At 39.3% G+C, this 22,890-nt stretch overlaps 1 protein-coding gene across 2 annotated transcripts; it reads right to left on the bottom strand.

The window, feature by feature from the left end:
- Window positions 1-4,442: 4,442 nt before the first annotated feature.
- Saxo2 (stabilizer of axonemal microtubules 2) lies at window positions 4,443-22,866 on the bottom strand. Of its 2 annotated transcripts, none has more exons than XM_052712308.1 (4): window positions 22,713-22,866; window positions 19,860-20,039; window positions 17,748-17,950; window positions 4,443-6,861 (listed from the first exon to the last, which is right to left on the bottom strand). In XM_052712308.1, exons 1-4 carry the CDS (start codon window positions 22,748-22,750, stop codon window positions 5,918-5,920), a joined length of 1,365 nt encoding a protein of 454 aa, XP_052568268.1. In that variant the 5' UTR covers window positions 22,751-22,866; the 3' UTR covers window positions 4,443-5,917. The 2 variants fall into 2 exon arrangements, with proteins under 2 accessions (XP_052568268.1, XP_052568269.1); XM_052712309.1 differs by having other exon boundaries at window positions 19,860-21,097; window positions 22,713-22,814.
- Window positions 22,867-22,890: the final 24 nt, after the last annotated feature.

Raw genomic sequence — 22,890 nt, 5'->3', positions numbered from 1 at the left:
CACAGACAAACAATTAAAAAAAATCAGACAGGATAGAGGTAGAAACATCCTATCAAACTTTCATTCTGAATTTTCCTCTATACTGGATAATCCAAGTTTGCCTTAATGGAAACTCTTTCTCCTTCTAGACTCAGGCAGACTGTTGAATATTACTAGTTTCCAATACTTTTCTAAAATGTGTAAATGTATTTTCCTGAATAGGATTTTAAGGAGATCTAAGAAGTAAGTGAATTGGGATTGCTAACTTTCCATTGCTGTTACCCTGAAATGTCTCTTTAACCGAGACCTGCGTTTATGCTGGTTTGTGCTGGTTAGTTTTTTTTTTTCCAAGTTGGCACAAGCTAGAGTCGTGGAGGAAGAGGGAACTTCAATCAAGAAAATGCCTCTATTAGATTGGCCTGTAGGCACACCTGTCAGGCATTTTTGCTCCTTTTTTAAAAGACCTATTGTTATTATTATTGGTGAAATTATTAAGGCCACTCCACGTAGTTAAAAGGAGATTTACTTAATGGCGTAACTTACAAGTTAAGGGATAGGTAGGTCGCAGGGTCTGGGGAAGGTGTATCGCAGTCCAGCGGTGTTCTCTGGAGCTCTGCTTGTCCCACCTTCACCATCCAAGGTCCCGGAACTGAGTGAGTGCGCCGCCCATCCAGATCTCTGGTCTCCAGGCGCCTCCCTTGGCCCCGCCTTGTAGGCGTGACAGTTGCCGAAGTCTCCATGGGGGTTGGAACTTCCAGATCAAAGCTGGAATGGCTACCCACTACAATTATTATTTATTTTTGGTGCTTTGTCTGCATGTATGCCTGCAGGCCAGAAGAAGACATTCTGATTGTGAGCTGCCACGTGGTTGCTGGGAATTGAACTCAGGACCTCCAAAAGAGCAATCAGTACTCTTAACTGCTGAGCCATTTCTGCAACCCAGCATTTTTTGTTTGTTTTTTTTCTCTGTGTAGCTTTGGCGCCTTTCCTGGAACTCACTCTGTAGCCCAGGCTGGCCTCGAACTCACAGAGATCTGCCTGCCTCTGCCTCCCGATTAAAGACATGCACCACCACCGCCTGGCCCCACTCAGCATTTTTGCTTTTTAAAAATTAATTTATGTTATGTGAATGTGTTTTGCCTATGTGTGTATATATATATATATATATATATATATATATATATATATATATATATATATATATATATCATATGCATGCCTTGCCTACAAAGGCCAAAAGGTTGTTATATTTCCTGGAAATGCAGTTAGGGTAGTTATGAACCACCATGTGGGTGCTAGGTCCTCTGCAAGAACAACACTGAGCAATGTCTCCAGTCCCTGTGGGCATTTTCTTAATTTTAATGATTGATATGGGAGGTTCCTTCCCACTGTAGGAGCTCTGGCATGTGGTCCTAGGTTTTTACAAGAAAGTAGGTTGAGAAAACCATGAAGAGCAAGCCAGTAGACAGTGTTCCTCCACAATCTCTGCTTCAGTTCATATTTCTAGGTTCCCACCTTGAGTTTCTGAAGATATCCCTTTGTGATGGACTATAAACCGTAACATGAAATAAAACCCTTTCTCAGTTTTCTGTTGGTCATGGTGTTTTTAACAGCAACAGAAAGCAAACTAGACCAGAAGTTATTATTCGAACCGTATGGTATTGATGTGACAGACCTGGCCATGTCTTTGGAACTCTGGGCTGGAAAAGCCACTGGGTGTTCAAAGTTTAATGGGCTGTTCTGTAGGAGCTTGGAAGATAAGAGTGTTAAGTGCGCCGGGCGGTGGTGGCGCACGCCTTTAATCCCAGCACTCGGGAGGCAGAGCCAGGCGGATCTCTGTGAGTTCGAGGCCAGCCTGGGCTACCAAGTGAGTTCCAGGAAAGGCGCAAAGCTACACTGAGAAACCCTGTCTCGAAAAACCAAAAAAAAAAAAAGAGTGTTAAGTGCAGATGATGGGTTTCTTGCTTGTGAAGTTTCAGAGGGAAGTAAAGACTGTCAGGACAATCTGTGTGATATATTTTATAAAGATCTCTAGCTTCTGGGTCAGGTGGGCTGAGGAATCAGCTTTGATTAATAAGAGACCAGCATCACTGAAGTGAAATCTTCAAAGCATTCTCTTAGAGACAGCACAAGAAGCTATGGTTCACAGAGGTCCAAGGCTGTGTCTCAAACTGGCAGCAGAACTTGGTATTGTGTAAGAATGTTCGCATGTGGTGCTGGTGTTGGCCTCATGGGAGCTGCAAGGCTGAGGGGGTCATGAGAACAGCTGAGGCTTGGCCCTGTGAGAGCCCAGGAGAGACCATTGGCCAAGGTGAAGCCTCTGGAGCAGTGGACGCTCCAGAATTAAAGGAGCCCTGGAGAAGTTTAGCATCATGTTGCAGGTTTGGAGTCCTTGAATAGAGGCCAGGAACCCGCTGGTGAAGGCGAAACAGTGCAGGACAGCCCAGCATATTGGAGATGTAAGAACCAGGGATGATCAAGGACAGCAGCAGGTGTGGAGTGGCGCTGGCCCGATCCAATGAGAAAAGCAGGGTGTGGTGCAGATGACACACAGAGCCAGAGAGGTGGAGCTGTCCATGCCCTTTGGAGCCCAGAAGATCATGAATGAGTTCATGACATTGAGTACAGAGTTATTTATACTGATGGGTGTTGGTTTTGCTTTTATTTAATTGTGACTGTGTCTTGGGTTCTCCCTCTTGGAATAACAAGTACTTTTAGTTTACAGTTGAGAGACTTTGGATTTTTAAAGAGATGCTGAATATTTTAAAGAGACCATTTGAATTTTTAAAGAGACTGGGACAGTTGTACTATGTTTTATATTGTGATATTAACATGAGATCTTGAGAATAAACAAGAAATGACAGGTTATGGTTTAATAGTGATGCATTTATGTGTCATATTGACAAAGGTTCAATTTTGCTGGTTAAAAAATTTGTTTTCATATTATTTCCCTGTCCCCAACTCCTCTCAGATCCTCCCCACCCAACTTAATGTGCATGTTTTCCATCCCCCCTTCTCTCTCAAAATAAGGAGGAAAAACAACAAAAAGAGATAAAGAAAGGAAGGAAGGAAGAAAAAAAGAGAGAAAACCAGTAAGACAAAAGTTGTGTTGTTAGGTTTTTTGGGTTTTTTTTTTTTTTATCAGCTTAATACAAACTAGAGTCATAGGGAAGAGGGACTCTCCGTGGAGGAAATGCCTCCATCAGATTGCCTGTGGGCACATCTGTGAGCACTGTCTTGATGAATGATTGACGTGGGAGGGTCTAGTCTACTCTGGGCAGTGCCACCCCTGAGCCTATGGTCCGGGGTTGCATAAAGCAGGCTGAGCAAGCCACAGAGACCAAGCAAGAAATGCTTATTATTAAACCCCCCCCCCCCCCCCCGGCTTTTGCTTCAGTTTCTGTCTCCAAGTTCCTGCCTCAAGTTCCTTTTCTGAATTCCCTTCATGATGGACTATAAGCAGTAAGATGAAATAACCCTGTTCCTCCCCAACTTGCTTTTGGTCATGGTCTTCATCACAAAAATAGAAAACTAACTAAGATGCCGGGCGGTGGTGGCGCACGCCTTTAATCTCAGCACTTGGGAGGCAGAGGCAGGCGAATCTCTGTGAGTTCGAGGCCAGCCTGGTCTACAGAGCGAGATCCAGGAAAGGCGCAAAGCTACACAGAGAAACTCTGTCTCGAAAAACAAAAGAAAAAGAAAAAAGAAAACTAACTAAGATATGATCCTTCCTATTTTCTTCGTTCTTATTTCTTCCTATTTATCTTTCGAGGTTTGGCTCAGCCAGCATTTCTTTTTTTTATATATATATATAAAAAGATTTATTAATTTATTATGTATACAGCATTCTGCCTGCATGTGTCCCTGCAGGCCAGAAGAGGGCACCAGATCTCATTACAGATGGTTTTGAGTCACCATGTGGTTGCTGGGAATTGAACTCAGGACCTCTGGAAGAGCAGTCGGTGCTCTTAACCACTGAGCCATCTTTCCAGCCCTCAGCCAGCATTTCTTAAGGGAGATGTTCGTGAACTCCCAGCTGAATGCCTCAGGCTATGATCTGTTCCAATCTCTATTTCACACCTATTATATTAGGTTACAGTGTGGTAAACAGTATGCCTTTGCATCCTCAGCCTAAGGAAGACCGCTTCAGAAAATGCCAGTACATGTCTTCTTAAGGATGACCTCTGTTCAGAGAGGAGACCAACCCCATCAAATTACAGAGGGATTTGAATATTAAACATTGGAACATGGGCCAGGATGAAGACAATGGCGTAGCAGTGTCCAATTTTAAATTTTGATTATTATAATAATATTTTCTATTTTAAAATGGTGGATATCTATTTATGTATAGGTTTATCTACATAGGAATTTATTTGGAAGTTCTATCTCAAATAAAATAATACAGAAATGACTGTGAAAATCAATATTTTATTAATTACACATAAAAACAAATTTTCAGACATTATATATTTATAACAAATGCAAATATGGGGAATTCCTTTCAATTAATTAGAAATATTTAATAAAATACTATTAATTCATCCTCAGTATAAAATCTTAAACAACTATGAAGACATTAAAATTCATTTTAAGGTCAATCTTGTTCTCCCATATATGATCGTTTATTAAAATAATCACTTGATCTTAGTTCACTAGCAACTTTCAGCATTTGTAAGTGTAGTAGGCTATTTCCATGTCCCTTACTGGCATCTCTTCCCCTTCCTTCTTAGCACTTATCTTACACTTTCAGTGGTGACCAAGGTAGTTATGGCTCTTACTAGTGAACAGTGGTTCTGGATGTGGTCACTGGATGCATAAGTGCCTAGGTTTTTCCTGGAGATTTTGTCAAAGCTGGAAGTCCTTCCTAAAACTACTCTAGCCATTCACACCAAAGTATTTAATCTAAGTTCTCTATTCTCTGCCATAATTTATAGGGTGCTTGTGACTCTACAGTGGGCAGATGCCTCTCACAAATACATATTACCATAAACTCAAAGGTTATTTTACAATCCTTGCTGGAGATGAGGTAATGAGTATTAAATCTGTAACTATCCATATTTGAAAAGGAAAAAGTAAGTACAAAAAGTAGCTGAGGGTTAATCACCCCTTACATTTATACTTTATGCATTCAAATGTATTATGTGATTTGATGTTCCCAACCATCTTTTGTGAGGTAGACAGAACCACTGTTCTTTTACACATGAATTGCAGAGGTATGTATGTGAGCAGCTTGCTTACAGTGGCACAAATAGAAACTGATGATATTAGTATTTGAACTCTGGTTCTCTGATTCCCAGCCCAGAGGACCTTTTCTTCAAATCACAATGCCTCTTGCTATGTTGAACAGGACAAAGAGCAGAGCAGTAGTCTCTGACATCACCAACCAAAACTTGACTTGTTCTAGGCTCTGTAAATATGTTGAAGTTGAATGAATGAATGAATGAATGAATGAATGAATGAATGAATCCTGGACTTTTTTGGAAGAGTAATCCATATCTCATCTTCAATTTTGTTCTAGACAGACCTAGTGTACTAGGTAAATGACAATGAGAGTAGCTGTATAATTGTGTAACTGTAAAAAGTATAAATGGTAACAGACTGAGGACAAGCTATGCAACAGCATGTGTAGATGAGCATGCACATCATTTAACCTTCAGAAAGGTCTATTAAAGAACAATCTTGGGTCAAGAGACTGACACAGGTAATGCACTAGGGAGGTCCTAGTTCAAAAAACAAAACACAAGAACAACAAAGAGCATTCTTGGTTAAACTATTAGTACAAAATGGATTTGGGAATTCTGATCTATATGTCCCAACTTGTTTTAAAAGCTAAAAAATGGTATGTTATAGCTCTCATAGTATGTTTTCACTATAAAATTTGGGTTTTTTCTTAAAAAACTGAACTCTCATTAGCTTCCTTATAAAAATTACTTGATTATTAAAAAGCCTTCACTGCAGGAATGATCTTGCGAAAGAATTTATGTCCTTGGGAATTTGTATTTTCAAATATATAACCTGGAGGAGAAGGATAGCTAGCCGGGCAGATTTCCTGTTTCTTTGGTGTGTACTGGATAGAATACATGGTAACATCATCAAGTGGAACCGAACTCTTAACAGCAGCATTTAAAGGTTTGCAGCTCTCCACTGGAATCAATTCATGTGGCACAAAGTGAGATCTGAAAGTGCTCAAACCATCAAATTTTCCAGATGGGTTGGGAATCTGTTGCTGCTGCTTAATAAGTCCTTGACGACAACTTTCCCACGCTGGAAAATCTTCCTTCATGGTGCTTTTTCCTTGGAAAGGAAAATTGCTTTTTCTTCTGTGAGAAACTGGCCTAATAGCAACAGCGCGGCTGGCCTGATAGGGGACATAGTCGAGATGGCTGGTACTATGTAACTGCATGCTTCCTTGAGGGGGCACATACTCTGCTACTTTCTTGACTTTGGGTGGTGGGATTTCCCATGGTTGGAAACTGTCACGGAATTCAGTGCTTCCTTTAAACTGAGCGTTTGGGGTTACTCTTGTGTGGGCAGGTCTGCAGATTTTTGCACTTTCTCCAGTAAAACCCTGAAAGTCATTCCGGTGAGTGGTAAGATCCTCAAAAGGCTGGTCAGTAGGCTTATAAACTTCTTTTGGCCTTGCAAACTTAACTTCTAGCTGATGAGGTACATAATCTCGACGATGACTTGTATCACCATGAAAGGGGCCTACAGAACTCTTGACCATAGAGCAGGGCTTGAAGCTTTGCCTAGGCTTTATCTCCCGGGGAACATAGTCATCCTGAAATGTAGTGGAGTTTCCAAATTTCACATCTGGGGGATGGTAAGCTTGCTCTGGTTTACACAGTTCACATTTCTGAATATCCCAAGATCTATAATCATCTTAAAAATGAGAACAAATAAAACATTTTAAATACTAAGGAAAAGAACTTTCTTCAAAGAATCCTGACAAATTTCTCCCACTGGCAACCACCCTTTCTTTTAGATACACAAACACTAGCACCAGGTATGAAGTTTTCCTCATATTTGTTCTTTTTTGTTTCTTTTCCATCTTTTTCTATCTATGCATCTCCCTCTTGAGGATGGTTACTTTTCTACTTCCAGATTTATCTTATTACATACAAGGGTGCACATGAGCCTGACTGTGGATAGAAAGATAAATAGATTATGTTGTGGGTGAACACAGTATAAAATGTACTGGCTGAAGACAGTATAAAATGTACTGGCTAGGATTTTCACTATAACTCACAAAATACTAAGGTCAGTCAAAAAATTCAAGGCTTGAGAAACCTCTAAGAGGAAGAATTCAATGTCTTGATTATGTATCTCATGAGCTGGACAAGATTGCAAGGCCAAAAACATTTACAAGTCAATGATCAACTTTTTAAGTACCTTAAAACTCACAGGAATGAACTTCAGGATCCTATTAGTGAAAATTAAAAGTCCTACTGACTATGTACACCAGTTGCTCAATTTGAAGGAGGAGAAATTTCAAATTTCAATGTGATTCTGATCAAAGATACAAGATTGCATGGATTATTGGGCTATAAGGCATTCCCAAGAGATACGGTACCATCTAGAGACCAGGAGCCCAAGCTGAGTGTGTTCAAAATTTTATGTGCAATTTAGAAGTGAGCATCAGGGCTGAGATCTGAGAGTTAGAAGTTTAATACCTACAGATTACTTAAACCATAGATAGACAATTGAAGTGTTGTATTTTAGCAAGGCTTCTTTATGTTACCTATTTCTAGATAGAAAAGTAGTAAGCTGAGAAATATGGTAAAATTTACTTTACCCCACAAAAGTATTTTAAAACACCAAAAATTAATTTATAAATTCCAAGTATTTTACATACTAGATAATGTAGTAAGCTGAGAAATATAAAATTTACTGCATTCCAAAATATTTTTAAATACCAAAAGTTAATTTATAAAAAGTAAGTATTTTATAATAAGGTAAGATCATAGAATATGAACCAAAGTCCAGGAAATGACTACTGGAATAGTTAAGCTTTGAATGTTTACTATGTGGCTATTAACTGTGAAGAAAAAATCCTCATTCATAGATATTCCTGCTGAGTTTTAAACTAAATGATTAAGCCACTGATGTTTAGTGGGAGTGGAAATCCAGCCAAAGAGCAGATAATCTATGAAAAATTCTATGAAGCCAAGTGTCAAGAAAAGATGACCCAGACCAGTATTGTGCCCCTAAAGTTGAAAATCAAGAACCAGACGAAGAACATAAAAGAATGGTATGGGGTAGTGTTGTAGATTGATGGCAGATGGAAGCCATATTCTGAAAGACTTTGTATAGAAACAAAGAAATGAGGAACTGGAGAAGGCCAGTCGGTAGGACAGCAACAAGAGAAGAGGTATGAATTAAGCAAGGATGCTATGAGTGAAATCATGTACACATCAGCCAGAGCACTTCCATCCAGCTCCCTTTGTACGCAACAGCTTTCCATTTCCAGTTCACATGAAGCCTTTCCATGCTTCTTTTCCTTGTGCTATCATGAAGGGATCTCTGTTCTTTAGAAACTACAGTGTAAAATCAGAGCACTATTAGCTGTAGCTAAAAGGAAATCAGAGATGTTAGTAAGGATCCATAGTTTCAGCTATGTTGGGAAAGTCTTTGCTGCCAAAGTGACTATGAGAAAAACAATGCTCATTTTAGGTAAATATGCAAATGAATAGAAGAAAGTATTTCCCCACCCCAGAGCAACTTGGGCTTTTTAAAAGGAAACAAGAATCTGGAAGGTGAGAGATAAGTCTTGACAGAATGAAATACTACAAGTATTACTTCTTTTTAAGTTTCCAATCTCAGTAACAGGATTACCACAGAGCAGTGTTGGGAAATGGTTTTCTGTAATAGCCAGATAGGAAATGTCTTAGGAAATGAAGCTTAAACACAAGTCTCTAAATGTATAATGCCTACTGAAAATGCAAAATTCTATCAATGTACCAAGAACGCAGCAATAGGTAGTATGGAAAATGGGTGTGTCAATCAAGCTTTATTTACAAAAAGAAAGGGTGGGCTGGAGTTGGCCTGCAGGCCAGTTTGTTTTCCCTTGCTTTAAAATTTACAATACAATTTTTTTTTAACAAATCATAGTTCACTTTTGAGTAATATTGTTCTGATTTACATATGCAGTTGTGCACCTTAACGATGCGGACATACTGAGAGATGCATCTTTATAGTTACTTCACTGTGGGAACATCAGCATTCCTAAGTGTCTATGACCTCACTAGATGACATCATCTTAGTGGAATATGGTTGTAAACACAGTAGTTTGTTGACTGAACTGTTACACAGCACATGACTGATGAGTAACAACTAAAGTACAGCACACTTCCAATTCTTACCTCTTTTACTTTATACTTTTCTAATTGGTTAAAAAAAAAAAAAACAGCCAAAATTGATAGCATTTTTGCTCCAGAAAAACAATATATTGTCATTACATCTATTTCTGGGGACTTTTTTCTCTTTATGAAGACTAAGTTTCTGTTGCTTCATATTCCATTTACCCTTAGAATTTCTCTTAAAATTGTGTACGACATTTACTGATAATTCTTTTTACTTGTCTGAAAGACTTTATGAAAGATATTATCACTAAGGTTTGATATGCATGCTGGACTCCCTCTGTGCCCTAACCTTGAGCATTTTCAAGATGTAACTCCATTATCTTCTGGTTGCCATGGTCCTAGTTCTCACTCTTCGGTTTTTGCTTCTTTTTTTGTTATTTTTGAGACAAAGTTTCATGTAGCTCAGGCTGGCCTTCAATTCCCTGTATAGCCAAGGATGCCCTTTCCTTCTGATCTTTTTGCCTCTACTTGCCAAGTATCCGGATTACAGGTGTGTGCCACTATACCTGGATTTATAAAGTGTCTCTCATATTAACCAGTCTATAAATTCCTGCATAATTTTTTAAGTTATAAATATAACCTTCTTGGGGGTTTTAAAGCTTTCTGGGTCCATATTTTCCATCGGCTCTAGGAGGAGTCAGGTCAATGTCTCCCCCAGCTGGTTAAGGTCCACCACTGTTCAGGTGGGCACACTCCCTCATAAAATAAAATAAAGGGAGGAGATGCCAAGGACAATTTTAAGAGCCATGCCATATTGCCTGCCTGAGTTAAGTTTCTGTTGTCCAGTATTGAGCCACTAACCAGAAACTTTTGACATGCCTGGACAAGTCCTGAGTTATTAGAAAATAACATTTCCTTATCTTTCTGCTACAGTGACCATTAGTAACAATGTTTTGTGGTTAGGTTGCTTGGTTGGGTTGCTTGGCAACTCAACAGTCCCCTGATCTTTTCCCAAAGAAAGTTTCCTGGTCTGCTTACTATAAAACCCACCTGAGAAAAATAAGATTTTGCAGCTTGATCAGAATACTGTCTTGCTGTCAATTCTTTGTGTCTCTTGTCCCTTTCATTCGCCATTCCCCCTTCTAGGGTCTCTGCTGAAGATCCCGCTGGCCAGGACACTCATTATTTTTGGAAAAATATTTTTTCTTAAATCTTCAGGTAATTTTTCCATTTTCTTTCCCGTCTTCTGGTATTCTAAGTACATGTATGGTAGGCCCACTTCAAAGTGTTCCTCGGCGTTGGGCACTTCATGCTCTTTTCCCCTCCTTACATTAGGTTTATGTTGATTTATCTGAAGTCTACTGCTCTCCTGCCTCCCCAGGTGTACCTACTCAAACACCCATGCAAGGCATTGTCAACTCTATTAATTTTTTTAGTTATTACATTTTTTGTAGTTTCCATGTCTTGGTTAATTTTCCCAGTTGTTTCTGACCATCAGTCATAGTTTTTTGATTCCCTGATAGACCTATTATCTGGCTCCTTCCTGGACTGAGTTTTCCTTTGGTCTCATGACAATGTCTTCCTTTTTCCCCCTCCTTCCGACCCCTCCCCTTTTATAATTTGAAAACCAGACATCATAAATGAATCCATGTTCATTTGCCAGAGCTTTATTAGCACAGTTCAGTCCAATCCGTAATTAAGTTTGGGTCTCTCTGTTGCTATACTTGCAGACCAGCAGAATGTCTTCGGTATTATTCCTGTGTTCAGGTTGGAGGCTGGTTTGTGGGGAGGCTTTTCATCCACCTGTTCCACCTTTAGCTTTTTATATTTCAGGAAATGTGTCTTTCCATATCCTATCCTTTCCCAACAGTGGGCTGATGTTCATTTCCAAGTGAGGTGGGTTGCCGTGTGTATATGGAGGGTATCTGTTGCTCTTCTCCTGCTTGGGCTACTCTGTGTCGTGGAGGCAGAGCTTCGTGATGCCCCTGTCCTGTCCCTTTAGAGTCTAGAGTGCTTAGTCCAGGGACATCTCCTCCTTTCATGCTAAGAAGTTTCTCTTTTTTTTTCTTTCTTTCTTTTGGTTGATATCCCTAAGGGGTGTGCCCTTTTCTGAAAGGAAACAGAGGAGTGGATCTGGTGCTGAGCAGGGAGAAGGAATGGGAGGAGAGGAGGGCGGGGAAACTGTGGTTGGGATGTAATAAATGAGAGAAGACTTAAAAAAACTGTTTGGGAGGCCCCCAGGCAGTGGGACTGGGACCTGTCCTTAGTGCATCAGCTGGCTTTTTGGAGCCTGGGGTCTATGCTGGGACACTTCGCTCAGCCTGGGTAAAGGGAGGAGGGGACTGGACCTGAATCTACCAGGCTGAGCTGAATCCCCAGGGGAGGAGTCCTTGCCCTGGAGGAGATTGGAATGGGAAGTGGATTGAGGGGAGGGATGGGGGGGGGCAGGAGGAGGAGGGAGGACAGGGGAATCTGTGGCTGATATGTAAAATTAAATTAATTATAAAACAACCCCCCCCCAAAAAAAAAACCCCTTGTTTGGCTTGTTTCCTTTCTCTTGTCTGCAAGCTGCACTATTCACTCTGCACTGATGCCTCTTGAGCTGTTGTTCTGTTGGTGGACTTGTGATCTCAGCTGTCCAAGGGATGCTTGAACATTCAGGACTCTATACATTACCTACCCAGCTTTTCCGTGTTTGGTTGAAAACACTCTTCAGTTTTCTGCATCTTACTCAGAAGTTGGAAATCCCAGACCATTCTTTGTCACTTTAAAATTATACCTGCAATTCTACAAATTCAGTTTCTGTAACATATCTATTTGAACTATATTTCTTAAGGTAATTTGGTGAATTATCTTTTCCAAAGAATTTTCACAATTTATATAAATACAAATTCTTGACATCAGATTTTAAATCTCTTATATGAAGAGCCACTCTAAGTTTTTATATATAATACAATGAATGATCCAGCTAGGCTTGACTATATCACTATTTGCTTTCCCTCATATGGTTTTTTATGTTGCCATCCCATACAACTTATTTCCTACATTCTTTTGCATTAGTACAGGATTTTATTATTCCATCTTCATTAGAATTTTGCTGAAGACTTTCTGCATTTTAAAGCAAAAATGCTTAATTTCACTCATTATGGTATCTTTCTGGCTCATGTATACTGCTGTTTTGAACATTTCCACAATAGTTTTCTTTAATGCTACTGTTCTGACATGTTTCAATCCCAATTTGTTTGAAAACACAACACTACTTTATGAAATCAATATTAATTTTATCTACATATTTTCTTTTTGTGCATTTTATCTTATTCATCCCTGAATTCTATGTTTCTATCGGAATCATTTTCCTCCAACTACAAGACTTTCCTTTAATATTCTGTAGTATTGCTCTGCTGCTAGTAGAATCTTTCAGTTTTTGTTTTAAAGAATATTTGTCATATTTTTGAAGACTATCTCACTAGTTATAAAAGTCTGGGATTCAGTATATTTAAATATTTTCTTGTGGCATTTTAAAATTTATTTAAAAAGTTTAGTTTTCATACAATGTTTGATTATATTTGCCCTCCCCCAAGTCTTCCTAGATCCTCTGAATCTCCTTACTCACCCAACTTCATGCTCTATCAAAAACAAAATACAAAAACTACCAAACTGTAACACACCCATATACTCACGTGCGTGCGCAAGGAAAACATCGATCAACTACTCCTGAGCATGAGTCCTGCCTGAGAGTGTGATTGATAGACTCTGTCACTCACTCAATTGGAGAAAACTGATTTTCCCTCTGTAAGCAAGTATCAGTTGCAAATAACTCCCTGGTTAGGGGTGGGACTTTGGGCCCACTTCCCCTTTTTCATGCTAGGATTTGGGGGCGGGGGTTAAATTTGTGCAGGTCTTGTGCATGCTATCACAGTCTCTGTGACTTCTTATGTGCACCAGCCCTGTTGTGTCCGGAAGACTTGTTTCCTTGGAGACATCCACTTCTTCTGGCTCTTAAAATCTTTCTGCCTCCTCTTCTGCATAAACCCCTGAAACTTGAGGAGGGCTTTGCATAGACATCCTATTTAGGGCTGCATGCTCCAAGATCTCTATTCCACTGGGTTCCAACAGTCTGGTTTAACTCTCTTTCCAGAGTTGTTGTTGTTTTTTTTCATAGTTTTCCATCACCTTTAAGAATTCCTTTCCTTTTTAAAATGGCACTTGCCTAGGGGCAGTTTCCTTTGTGTTTATCTATTTGGGACTTAAATATGTAAAATGATTCTATCACAAATTTTGGTAGTTTATTGTCCATTTATCTCTTCAGATATTTCCTGATTTTTCTATAGGGCTCATAATGTTTTACTAGTCACTAGATGTGCATAAAGGAATCCTGGAAACTAAATTCATTTTTTTTTGTAGGAGAAATTTTGTTCTTTCAGGAATTTGGCATATAGGGTGTGGGCATAATCCCTCAATCCAGTTAGGGATTGAGCTAAGTAGATACAGTCATGCTCTATGTTTAAATGTCTCTAGGACATGATTTGGGTGTGTTTGTGGTAAGCTCTTCACTCTAGGGGCTTTATCTACTAAGCATCTATTCCCAAATAAAGTTCTTGGGTGTTTCTTGGAATTTTTTGTTTCAGTCTCCCAGCTCATCATGTCCATCAAACACTGCAAAATTCAGAAAGTAATAAGCCATGCATATGGGATTTTTGTAGATTGCAACCTGGATCGGCTTACATATCAAGTAAGTTTGTAACAAGCTTACAAACAAGTGGCTCATTGTTTTATTTTTCCCATAGTAAATTGACTTTGTCTATGCCAAGTTTAATACTCAGCCTAGACTTGAACTTGGCAAATATTCTCACAGAATTAGTAGTCATCTATAAGGTGGACAGCATTCTATGAAATTTTAGTGTTTTTTTTCCTGCACAAGCTGTCTGCTATTAAAAGGACTTAAAATTTTTATATTATTTTCTTAGTTGTTATAATAAAAGCAATAATTTTCTACTACCTACACCATACAGTAAGTACTGGGGAGATGGAGCCGGGTGGATTGGGAGCTCAAGGACACCCTCTGTTACACACAAGTTCAACACCAGCATGAGCTACAAAAAACATTGTTTAAAAAAATAATGGTTATGGAATGTCTAGCCTATCAATCAAGGCTCTTTGCAATATAATCTTAACCTGTATTTATAGTTTTTCCCAGTTTCTGAGTCTTGACTCTGATCTTCAGCAGCTTCACTGAAGAAATCAGCTTCCTACCCCCCTCACCATTTTATGAGTTTTTGCTTATTTTATTCCAGGTTTTGGTACACCCTTTCTCTCTATATATATGAATAATCACCAATCTCTGGAATATTTCTAGGGTAGCCTGAAGTAATATATTACCAAATATACTGTGTTTTGATACAAGGTCTAACTGTGTCAACCCAGGCTAGTCTTGAACTATACAGGACAGGCTGACTTGGAACTTGAGATCCTCTATCAGCCTTCTGAGCACTGGAACTACAGACATATGTATGCCACAACAACCAACTACTAAGTACAAATTTTTCAATGTTCCACTAACTTTTGACTTTCTTTACCTAGTCATCTATTAATAAGATATCATGGCTGTGAATAATGCTAGAATGGATCTAAGAATGCATATTATAATCGAGGTTATAATTTCCCTCAGTTATAAATCCTGGTTAGATATTGCTGGATCATATGGAAGCTTCATTTTTAATTTTTTGAGAAATTTCTAAATCAGATAATAGCTATACCAATTTATATTCCTATGCAGAGGAGTACAAAGTTCTGTTTTTCTTACCAACAAGGGTTCTCTTTTATCTTTGGATAATATCCAACGGAATGAATGTGACATGTATCTTACTTTGTTTTTCATTTGCACTTCCCTGTCTTAGTGACCCTGAGTATCTTTTCGGGTACTCGTTGGTCATTTGTGTCTTCTTTGGAAGAATGCTTATTCAGATTCATGGGCCATTCTTAAATAAGGGTTTTTTTTTTTTTGGTACTAAATTGTTTGATTTCCTTATATATTTGGTTAACCTCTTATCTAATATATGGTTTGCGATTATTTTCCAAATACATAGGTTGCCATTTCACTTCCTGCTGCATAGTTTTTTAGTTTTATGTGATCCCACTTATGTGTTTTTGCTCTGTTGTTTGTGCTTTTAGCATCCTATCTAAAACAAATCCCAAAGTCAGTATTTCTTCTTGGAATTTTACAATTTCAGGTCTTATATTTAGATTTTTTCCTCTGCTTTTGTGTATGGTATAAAGATCCAATTTTATTATTTTTGTATGGGGGCTATCCAGCTTTCCCAATATGAATTATTGGAGAAATTGTATTTTTTTTCTACATTGTGTATCTATAGCTCCCTCGTTGAAGATTAGTTGGCTGTATGTGCTTATATATACTCTTGAGCCTTGATTCTGTTTCATGGGTCTGTGTGTCCATTCTCTTATTAAAATACTAATTATGGTAGCTTTGTAATATAATTAGGAATTCAGAAATATTGTATCTCAGACTTTGTTTTCTCCAAACTGCTTTGGCTATCAGTTTTCTGTGGTGTCATATGGATTTTAGAATTGTTGTTGCTACTTCTGAGAAAATGACACTGGAATTTGGACAGGGATTGCATTCAATCTGTAGACTGCTTTGGTATCACATTTTAATACTATTTATCCCAATCCATGGGTACAAGATAGCTTTCCACTTCTTTCAACTGTGTTCTATAGTTTTTAGTGTACTGAGTTTTTACTTCCTTATATTGGCTATAAAATTTCTGAATGTCAGCAATGACTCTCCAGTCTAGATCTCTGTATTCTCTGTAACAGCAAGCACAGGGCAGAGTAAGCCCCAAGACCTTGAGGAAACCACAGCAATCTAGTTTTAGCATCTACATTTTAATATGAATGAATTTCTAAGCTGAGGACAGACAAACTTCTGTTTCCTGAAACCCGTGTTCAGAAATGTCAATCTACTTACTGCACTGCAGGGTATTTTCTTCTCTACACTGTTCCTTCTGCCTTCCCTCTGTCCTCTGCTCTCAGACTGTAATAGATACCTGATCTTATGAAGGCATTCAGAATTACACATACAGAATTACAACCACACAACATTAAGTACAGCTGAGGTTGTTGTTTCATGCCTGAAAACCTGGAACACTATGTGTCTGTGTATGTTCCACATATGCACACAGCATCAAGGGACATCAATATTACTGTTTTAATATATATTACACTGGAGAAAATTACTATGCTTTCATAAATGCCAGAATAAAGTCATTTTCACTGATTATCTTTTATGTCAAAATTATCTTTTATGCATATTAGTATCTCAGTAATGTGTTTGTGCCATATTTGATTATACTCACCATTTGTAGTCTTTATAACTTGTCCTTTCTATAGCAGTATATGTACTCAGTTTTTCAAAATAAGAAAACATTATCCCTAACCTCCCCAACAGATCATAGTATATTGATACCTTGTATTTTACTTACCATTTAATGCTCAGAGTTTTTAAAGTATCCATCCATTAGCTATTACGTAATTAACTATATATGCCAACACTCTTACAAAAGGTTTTGTACTGGAACATACCCATTCAGCTATTTCATATAACCAACTGAAAGGATATAGCCTGCATGTGCAACTGTGTTCCTAATAAAAAAAAATAGCTCATATCAAGATGGTCTGTTTTTAAGGAAGACTTCCAAGAGTAAAAGAGTATTTTAAAATCATGTAGGTTTTGTTGGGGGGGGGGGGTGGGTCATACAGTTGCCAGCGCTTACTCTTGTGAGCTGCTAACCATGGGAAAGTATATTTACACTTTTCTGGCTGTGAGCAAGGCTTAGAGAAGTAGGCCCATCTGCTGTCACCTAGCACTGACTGTCGGGGCGGACATGTTTGTCTTAGTCTGAAGTCCAGTATCAAGAATCATCTGCTCATAGATCAAAGCTTCATCCTCCAATCCAGCCTTTAGAGTATAAAAGTAATATTCTGCTTGTCGATCTACTAATTCACTAGTTTTACAGGTTGTCTGGAATTTGAATTAAGAGGACAGTTGCTGTTTTATTTTTTCGACAACTCTAACTTTCTCTGCTGAATTTCAGCTCATGATAGGATAGGAAAGGGTGAACAAGACAAAACTAACTACTGTGACAAAGTAAGATGTGCAGCATACATCCTTGGTCAGTGACACCCTTTGCATTTAAAATGCTCTGAGATACAGACAGCTTAGGGGATACATTTGGAGAAGACTCTAGGACTCCTAACTCCCATGAGGCAGTTTGTTTGTTTGTTTGTAATTGGGTTTTGCTAGCAATACTATTTTGGTCCAAGGGAAGAATGTGCTTTCCTAACCATGGTGATAAGTACGATAATACAAGAAAATTCTGAGCTGACTGTAAAGGTCAAAGCTGGCATTTTTAGGTTTGGGGCACCTTTGTTTTTACAATGACAAGTTACCTTTATAAGTTGGGATGGTGTCCAATTTCCCTTTTTGAACTGGTTGTCTTTCCACAGGCCGGACTTTTACCACAGGCTGTACTTCATAAGGATTAAAATCTCGCTTGTAGGTAGTCCCAAGATCAATTTTCCCCTGTTTGGGTTTATATTCTTCCGGAATGTGGCGAGGCTGCTTGACTACTTCGTAAGGACGATAATCTGACCTGAAATATATATATGTATGTGTGTGTATGTGTGTGTGTGCGTGTGAAACTCAGCCTCACTGGTTCTTCTGTTTTGATTATCTCAGTAGTAAAATCTTCAATTCTGTCTTACTTGAACAATCTAAGGAGATATTAAAATGGTAATAGTTGATTATTTGAAAGGAGCAATTGAATTGTTTTTAAGGTTCTATCTAATGATAAGAAAAGACATAAAAAATCCTAGTTTTTAAAAATTGAAACTTCTCAATTTGATCTTGTAAGTAAAATTCTCAAGTAACTGAATTTTATTTTTTATCTAATGTAGAAGGAAATCTCAAAAGAAAGATTTGATGAGCTGATAAATTTGTCAAGATTAGCTCTGTATCCACCTTGTCAAAAGCCACATTCACCTACATAGATTAAAACCAGGCATAGTGTCTTCATATGAAGTCATAATATCTTCCTGTGCATTGTTAAAAAGATCACTAACTCTGGCTCATAATATGGATGTGAGCCTTACTAAGACTTTGGATCTCTCAGAAGTCCTGGCCATCGGTAGGAATGAAATGGCAATCTAACTATCCTGTGCATTATATAACATCACTGTGACAGGGTTGGTATTGCAAGGGCTGAGACAGTCCACTGGAATGGAGAAAACCAGAGAGATTCAAGACCAGCTGGACTGTCTGAATCCAAATCCTGGCTCTGTCACTCAACAGCTGTATAACCTTGGATAACTTAGTTAACCTGTCCATGCCCTTGTTTCCTTATAAGTAAAGTTGGACAATATTATGATGTACATCACAGTTATTTTAAAGATACACACTGTCAATTCTGACAGTCACCTGAGCTACAATTATGCTGTCAAGATAAAAAATCTTACACAAGTTCACACAGTCTCTTCCTGTGTTATAGAAACATATAGTATAGAATGACATTTATTCTTTATACAGATAAATCACCCTTCAATTTCCTAGTCAGTATGATCAACACAAGCAAATCATGCCAGAGTTCTAAGCCCCTGCTTTTAGGAATGTTGGGTACCTACTCTAGGTAATGGGTATGGTACTAGGTTCCTGAGGAAGGAACGCTGAGAAAACAATAGATGTACATCCTGCTGGTATGGAACACTGAACTGAATCTAATAACAAATAGGAAGATATTATGAGAAGTTATGAGAGGGATATTTACTTGGCCTCAAAAGCTAAATATATAAAAGGTAGGGTGGCAGAGATGACATTTACAAAGGAAAATTGTGTTGATATTTACAGATCAGATGAGTATTAGCTAGGGAAAGAGGGAGGGAGAATTCCAAACAGGGAAAAAAAAACTAGAGAAGCAAGCAGGGTTTGATAATCCATGTAGTAGTTATGGAAGGGATTGAGTCTATGCTAAACAACAGAAACGCTTTAAAGTATTTCAAGCAGGATCACGAATAGGATTAAATCTGCATGCTTAAAAAATTGCCTTGGCAGGCTAATGTATTGGATATCAATCAGAGATGTAAAAACTAGAACACACACATATACATACCCACACATACATGCTTGCATGCACATGTACGAGTGTAAACACACACACACACACACACACACACACACACAAACAAATTAGGAAGAGGCATTCCTCTAGATGGTGGTTACAGTGTGCCAAGTACATAAATATTATATTTATTTTGATCATTAAAAAAAAAATCAACAAAACCTTTTGTTTTTTCCTTTTCTTCTCTTTGCCAAAGTAACTTAATTTCTACCTTTCTGGTTTTCTCAAGTCATATTTCTACCTTTCTGGTTTTCTCAAGTCATAATCAGTTTTTGCTTCTCAAATTAGTTCAATTTAATTCAACTAGCTAGTTAAATTTAAACAGTAAGGAAACTTAAGGTCAGAAAAGTTGGGCAGAAAAATAAGGAAACTGTTTCTAAATATTTACTTAAACGTAGTTATTCCTTCCATTTTACCACGGTGTGCTTGAAATTCTTGCTTGGGTTTAAGACTCTGAGGTGGAAGAACATTGCCATATTTTGGATATTTTTCCAAATACTCCGTTGTGGGGCAAGATATGCCAGAATGTTCATAAACCCTTGTGGTTCCATGTGGACAACGATGCCGTCTGTACAAACAAATAAACTGAAACATTATTTTGCCTTAAAAGCATCTGGTGTGGTTATTGCATGTTAACAGGGTCCCCAGTGAACTCACCACTTTGAACTTCAGCACAGCTTACCCCTCTGCATTGAAGCTTATAAAAAATAGTAAGTAAATTACAGTGTAGCCTTATGTAGCAGAAACTGGTTTTGCTCATAGTAGTTTAGTGACTTCTTATGCTACTGAAGTAGAAAAGCTAGCAAGTGAATTTCCCAGGAAGAAAACTTCCTGGCAGACAAGTTTTCCGTTTCAATTTCACCTACAACAGACCCTTACAGGTGACTGATTGAGAACATAGCTACAAAAGGAAGAGGGGAGAGCACAGCATCTGTTCTGGGTAGCAGAGTTGGGGCATGGGATAGAGTAGAGGCCAAGAGGGCTTGAGCTGGGAGATGTCAGGCAGCATCCTGATTCCACATCTCCTTTATTCTTCCACGTGTCTAAGAAGCTTCCAAGTCCCAAGAGTCCGGAGACTCAGCAATGTCCACTGAAAATGAAGCTATTGTCAAGGGCTGGAGTGATTCTGTCCCATGCAGGGTCCCAGACCCTTGGGAAATCCAGGAGCAGAGTACACAGGTCATGTAAAGTTCTCATAGAGTTGCACTGATTAACAGAACACAAGTCAAAGCTTTGGAATTTGTCATTGTTTTTATTGTCCACCAGAGCACTGCATTCACAGTGTAATATACCAAAGACTGTGGACAAATATAAGACATAAAAGTGCAGATAAATTATTATAAAAGAAAGCAAACACCTTCTAGCCTAACATTTGCAATCCTTAAAAGGAAAATTTCTTCCTTCTGATTTATAGTTTTGCTGGTAGTTATAGCTGTTTACACTTGTTAAGTCTTTCTGTCTTTTTGAAGAAGCAGCTCACAGAAATGATGAAATTGGCCAGGCATGGTGGTGCACACCTATAATCCCAGCACTTAGGAGGCAGAGGCAGGCAGGTCTCTGTGAGTTGCAGGACAGCCTGGTCCTGAGTTGCAGGCCCGCTACAGCTGTTACACAGAGAAACCCTGCCTAGAAAGACAAACAAAACAAACAAGTAAAGTTAGATGTCCCTAATGGGAGATCAAAGGAATTGACTTTGAGGTTCCTAAGAGAGAACATATGGCATTATGGTTTGAGTCTGAAATGCTCACATGTTTTGAATCCTTGCTTCCCAGCTGATGGAACCATTCTGGAAGGATTTTGGAAGCTGGCACCTACCTGGTAGAAGTAGGTGGCTAATGGCAGCCCTTGATAGATAACAGCGTGGGCCCTGATTCCTAAGGCTTTCTACTTCTTGGTCTGCCAGCATGTGAGAAAGCCTGCTTCATGTTCCAGGAACAAGAACTTCCCCATGCCTGACTGCATGGACCACACCCTCTGGGACTGTATGCCCAAACAGACCTTTCTTTCTTGTTCCTGTCTGGTATTGCTACCACAGTGATGCAAATGGACCTAAGGGATGGTCTTCAACAACAAAAAGAATGGGGAAAGATCTTCCCTTCCAACAGGACAGGAGGCAAAAGATGGGGTGGGGAGGGACAACAGTGAAGGATCTTTGCCCCATTCTGAGAGTGTCCCATGGAGGAGCCACATTTTAAAACCATTGGCTGAGTGCAACAATGCATGTCATAGGAACTCTTCAAGATTCCTGCGCCTCACGTATACAAAGGAAAGCAGCAGAGGCACTGCTCTCAAAGGAACTAAGCTTCTTCAAGGGACATTTCAGTAGATGCCACTAGCCATGCTTCAAAGCTTAAAGGGGCTTCTTCTTACATTGGCAGTGCCCCACCTCTTTGGATAGTGATATTATTTGAAGAATGAGGAGTCCCCAGTATCATGCATTTCTTGATGGCTGGATGGGAAAATAACTTACACTGTAAATAAATTAAGATTTTTTTTCTTACACACCAGATTTCGCAGATTCACACCTTAAAAGTTATGTTTCCACCCATACAAACATTATTATTTGTATTATTATGAAAGAGGCAGAAAAACTGCTTTCAATCAACATGTATTGTAGGTGGTTGCCCTTAGAAGGGGATCAGAAATATAAAGAGCTTGGCATTATTCATAGTTACTTAGCAAAGGTGATCTAATCCCTGGGTCAACAGTAAGGCTGAGGAAAGAGAAGAATGTGTTTACCGGTGGTGGAAGGTTGTTAGGCAGAATTTAACAGACCAAACCTGCGGTTTAGGGTGGGGATTCCTGCCTGTTTCGCTTGTCAGGCAGACCCCAAGAGAACACTGCCTGCGCAGGAATAAGAATAAGGTTTAGAGGATGCAAAGCCCTGGGTAGCAAACCAAAGAAAGACCTTGGGTACCGGTCTTTTACATTAACCAACAGAATCGGTGGGGGGGGGGGGGGGGGAACTCCCCCTGGACCAGATTCCATCACTTACCAGCCATCACAATCACTTATTTGCTCATACTACTTCTCAGGCCTGGACTGTATGTCAGTTTAAAGCTCTGGATAGGAAGCCTCGGGGATTGCAATGAAGAAAAGTTTTGCCCCAGGAGCCAATCAAGTAGAGAAAAAGGGCGCACTCGCCCCTCAGGCAAGGGAGTAATGGTGGGGGGCGGCGTGCAGCGAGGAGTCAGCAGTGCTGACGGCCCCGCCGACGCCGCAGCGGCCGGCTGTTTCTTACCCGCAGGTGCAAATCTGACACAGACACCAGTTCCTCATGCCCTTGGCTCCAGCGTCCTTCTCCGCAGGGCTGCTGCAGCTGGCACTTCAGAGCAGATACAGCGTCCGCGGTCGTCAAGGCGACAGCGGGACTCCGCGGGGAAGGGAGTGAGGCAGCTTCCGGTGGCGTTCAAGACGCG

This window comes from Peromyscus californicus, unplaced genomic scaffold (assembly GCF_007827085.1).
Source record: "Peromyscus californicus insignis strain IS unplaced genomic scaffold, ASM782708v3 Scaffold_4__1_contigs__length_199733344, whole genome shotgun sequence".
In the NCBI taxonomy this organism is placed as follows: domain Eukaryota; kingdom Metazoa; phylum Chordata; class Mammalia; order Rodentia; family Cricetidae; genus Peromyscus; species Peromyscus californicus.
The sequence above is the reverse complement of the archived record's forward strand: the minus strand, read 5'-3'. Positions and strand labels throughout refer to the sequence as shown.